The 4,484-nt window shown below is 38.4% G+C and overlaps 1 protein-coding gene across 1 annotated transcript; it reads left to right on the plus strand.

The window, feature by feature from the left end:
• Nucleotides 1-294: 294 nt before the first annotated feature.
• On the plus strand, nucleotides 295-1,182 carry LOC140143937 (relaxin receptor 1-like). Its single transcript, XM_072165775.1, has one exon. It carries the CDS (start codon nucleotides 295-297, stop codon nucleotides 1,180-1,182), a length of 888 nt encoding a protein of 295 aa, XP_072021876.1.
• The last annotated feature ends 3,302 nt before the right edge of the window (nucleotides 1,183-4,484 follow it).

Here is a 4,484-nt window from a genome sequence, read left to right on the forward strand (position 1 = left end):
GTCTGTGAATGCTACGTATCAAATGATATTTATTGTAGCGCTCTAGATGTGCGATCCCCATATTTAACATGCGATAGATTAATGTCAGATAAAGGTTTGGTGGTCATGATGTGGCTTATTGGTTTGAATGCTTTTGGAGGAAACTTGTTTGTATTGAGCCGTAAGAAATCAAAAAATGAAAAGAATAAAGTTCAGACCTTCTTACTAAACAATCTGGCAATATCTGATTTACTCATGGGCATATATATGATAATAATTGCATCTGCTGATATTTACTTTGGTGATTATTTCCCGATGCAAGCCGAGACCTGGAGATCTGGTATTACCTGCAGATTTGCTGGTACCATGTCCATACTATCGAGTGAAGCTTCTGTGTTCTTTGTTACATTGATAAGCATTGACAGATTCATTAATATTCGATTTCCGTATTCTCGTCGCAAGTTGAGAAAGAAAGCATTAGTTGTAATAGTTACATTACTATGGCTTGTCTCTCTCGCATTAGCAACTATTCCATCTTTTTTAGCTGGAGCAGTAAGTTATAAATTTTATGATATCTCTCACGTATGCATTGGTCTTCCTCTGGCTCGAGTGGAGACGTTCTATAAGAATGTATCAGAGGTAAGGATTCATCCGGACAGCCTCTATTGGTATACGAAGCACGTGGTTAAGTCAAAATCTCTCGGTCATGTTCCCGGTTTGTATTATGCAACAGCAATGTTTCTAGGTCTTAACGGCATCTGCTACCTTGTCATAGCATTTTGTTATGGGGAAATTGTAAGATTTGTTTACAAGTCATCAAAACGAGCCGGGCTTAACAAAGATGTCAAAGAGCAGATCAGAATGACTACAAAAGTTGCAGCAATCGTTCTGACAGACTTCTTATGTTGGGCGCCGGTTATTTTGCTCGGGATCTTGGTGCAAATTGGTGTACTGACCTTACCTCCCTCTGTATTTGCTTGGTCTGTGACAGTTATTTTACCCATAAATTCTGCAATCAACCCATACCTGTACACTATCGCAGCTCTTATTAGTAATCGCCGTAAACAGGCACAAGTATCACCGACTGATACATCTAATACTCAAAGTACACAACTACAAACCATCTCTAAGATGCAGCACAGTAATGCCCAGAAGAGTACAAACATTCCAAGTACGTCAAATGACGCTGAATCCAACGTATAGTTAGATGAATCGTTAAGTGTGCCATGAATCAATAACAAAATTATGACCAAAATAGATGTCATAATCCAAGAGTTGGTCGGGTCAATTCCATGTGCAGCAAATTGAAGGAATATGTAAATTGAAGGAAGACGAGCTCGATAGAAATGAAAAATACAAATTAGCACAAACCATATTGAAACGTATTATTTGAAATGTGATTTTTAAGCTATCATGTACATGTTTATAAGTAGTGATTAAAACTTTATTTATTGCAACTTATATATTGTTATTATTATCTATGGTAAGCTATGGTAAGATAAATTGTTACTTCATAAATTTCTGAGTCACTGTAAAATCAATGTTAAATAAAATCATATTCAAACACTACAAATAGTATAAAATATGTAAGTGTCAGGAGTGAACCGTGTACTTGTATCCAAGTTTCATACAAACAGGAAGTCAATATCTTTGTTCTTTTCTCTTTTGTGTAAAGTTGCATATGACTAACATTTTCGCCAATGTTCTCCTGAACACGCCATCTCCTGACCATTTTCTTATCTTTGCCTTTCTGTCCCACCTCCATCAATAGGAATATCTTCCAACGGCCGAAAACTGGTCCCAGGCCCGCGGTGTAGATGAGACGGCCCGTACTCCAGGTCCCTAGAGTCCAGGGGAGGGGTAAATGAAAAATAAAATGCTGTTCCAATCCTCGCACAAAACTTCGTCATCTATTAAAAGGGTTTCAAGAAGACACGATTTTACACTATCTACGAGGTATCTGGTTAGCAAGTTACACAGCTCAGAGTTAAATATTCTGAACTTTCTAGCGCATATTATGCAAACTATTCTTTTCCTGAATCCCTTAAGCTAGAGGAACAATTTCCCTCAAGTTTTTTAAGAAATCGGAGCAACTGTAATTTGTGATCTATTACAATTATGTAGATCTTGAGCACCATAAATTCGCACCTACATAATCCTACTAACACAAAATATTAATGGGTTCAAAATATGCAGCTTGGCAAGTAACAATTTTGAATTCGGTATAGGTTTACCCGACTTAAACAATGTAAGCTGGTTGCCAACTTTTACGAAGTATAAAAAAGCATGCATTATCACAATTAATAGAACTAGTCTATTACAACCTCAGTCGCTTACATTTGTCGCTATAATTGTGAAGTAACTACTGCCCTCTGTAGTTTAATTGCCTTAAATAACTATTGCTTGTGCATGGAGGTGCAATCAATTATAGTATTCACTTCTTGATTGAAGGGCGCATTACACCAAATCTCTACGCAAAAGGTGCAATGGGTGATGAGTTCCGGTTAAAAGTATATGATCACTGGAGACAATATGCTGTTATTAGGGACCATGTTTTTCGTGAGGTTGGCATGTTCTGATTTAAATGAAAGATGCTAACCTATTAATGACTAAAATAGATATGAAATTATACAAATCGATTTCACAAGAAAAGTAGGCTCTGTCCGAATTACTGCTAACGGAACACGTTTTAATGCTTGTTTTGGTGGCGTCGTTTTTCAACATTTTTTAATAAAAACTGAATCTGTAAAGTTAACTAAAATTGAAGCTTAAATGAAAATTCAGTCCTTAATTAATACAATTAATACAAATATTGTCACGCGGGGTAGAAAACGCCGGGTAAAAAAGTTGATTTTTACGTGCTTTTCAATGCTTTTCAACTTATTTGGTGGTCTACGCCCTCAACAAGGGGAAATATGGCCTTGAATGAAGACCTGAAAAAATACACCTCCAGGTACGAGCAATTATTATTCACAGTTAAGTAAACTATAGAGGGCAGCAGTTATTATTTATTGTATTTATTTTTCAGACGACGGTGGACGATTTTATTCAATGTGGTAACAGCCAAAAGCGTAAACAAAACAGACAATATGATGGCAACACTGCCTGCACGTTGGACGCAATTATTTTTTCCCCTAGCCAAGATGCGTTTTTAGCTCTATTGGCCCCATTACAGAAAAAAAAAAAAATGCACAAAATATATTTCCCAGTGCAATGTATACATTTTCACATGAAAATAAATAATTTTAGATTCAAAGAAAAAAGAAGAAGAAAAATTTTCAACCATTGCCGGAGGTGGGAATCGATCTCGGGACCCTCTGCGTGGTAGGCGAGACTGTTAACCATTACACCACGTAGTCGCATTGTTTACACGTGGGGGAATTTTCAGTATATATCGTAACATATCGTGCGTTATTCATACAAAAAATTCAAATAAACAGTACTTACAATGAGGTTCACTGGCGAACCTCGACGGATTTAGACTGTAGGCCAGTAAAATCAGCTGAAAAGGTCAAACAAATTGCAACATGGATTTTTTTTGCGGAAAACATTTCTATTAGGTGCCCTTATTAACATACTAAAAGTCTACCAAAATCAACCTCTGCGAAATATGGATATATCGATTTTTTTTCAAAATGTCCTCCAAAATGATTAAAATGATGGACAAAATATAGAAAACAGATTCACTATGTCACTTATTAGTAATAGTAACACGATTCGTATGTCTCAGGCCATGCTTAGAGGGTCTGAAATAAGATTCATCACTTTTTCAAAAATGGCCGCCAAAATAGCTAGAAGTAGAATGGTCATTATTCCATAACTAAATATGGAATTAAATAATTAGTAAACACAAAATGATAGTTTGGGACCACAAGAAACCCCAAGTACCAGAGAAAAAGGTTTTGACACCCCCAGAGGAACGGGGATGCCCAGTATCCCCAAACCCTAACGACATATCGCCCCCACCAATGCATGTTTCTTGTGACCCTCTACGTATGAACGTATGACAATCTCGGGTCAGTATCAGGTCATGAGAGGTAAGTATTGTGCGCTTGTGTATCTCCCTCTCACTTCTGAGTGGGAGGAAAGCACTGAGCACCCTCTACTTACCTCCCACGATCTCCTTGATACGCGCAAGGTACCCTCTGAGGACCATGACTGGACACGTCGGTTTCATCTTATATACCCGCAATGAGAACCAGATCAGGGAGGCATATCGGGTAAGGAGTAAAGGACAGGCATGGTCTGGTTCTTGTTCAGGAACCCAGCCCGAGGAAGGATAAAGACTACCCCGGTGGTGAAGCGTAGGTGGTGCTCGTCTATAGACAGAGCATGTACATAACTGGACAACGTCAACCGCAGGCCACTGTCATCAAGAACACAGTCTTGAGTGTTAAGTCCTGCAGCGAGAGGTCCTCCGTGGGTTCGAAGGCCTTAGGTAGATACTGCAACACCAACAGGAGGTCCCATTCCGGAACCAGGGAGCGAAGGTCTTTCAGCCACCA

This window comes from Amphiura filiformis, unplaced genomic scaffold (assembly GCF_039555335.1).
Source record: "Amphiura filiformis unplaced genomic scaffold, Afil_fr2py scaffold_33, whole genome shotgun sequence".
NCBI lineage: Eukaryota > Metazoa > Echinodermata > Ophiuroidea > Amphilepidida > Amphiuridae > Amphiura > Amphiura filiformis.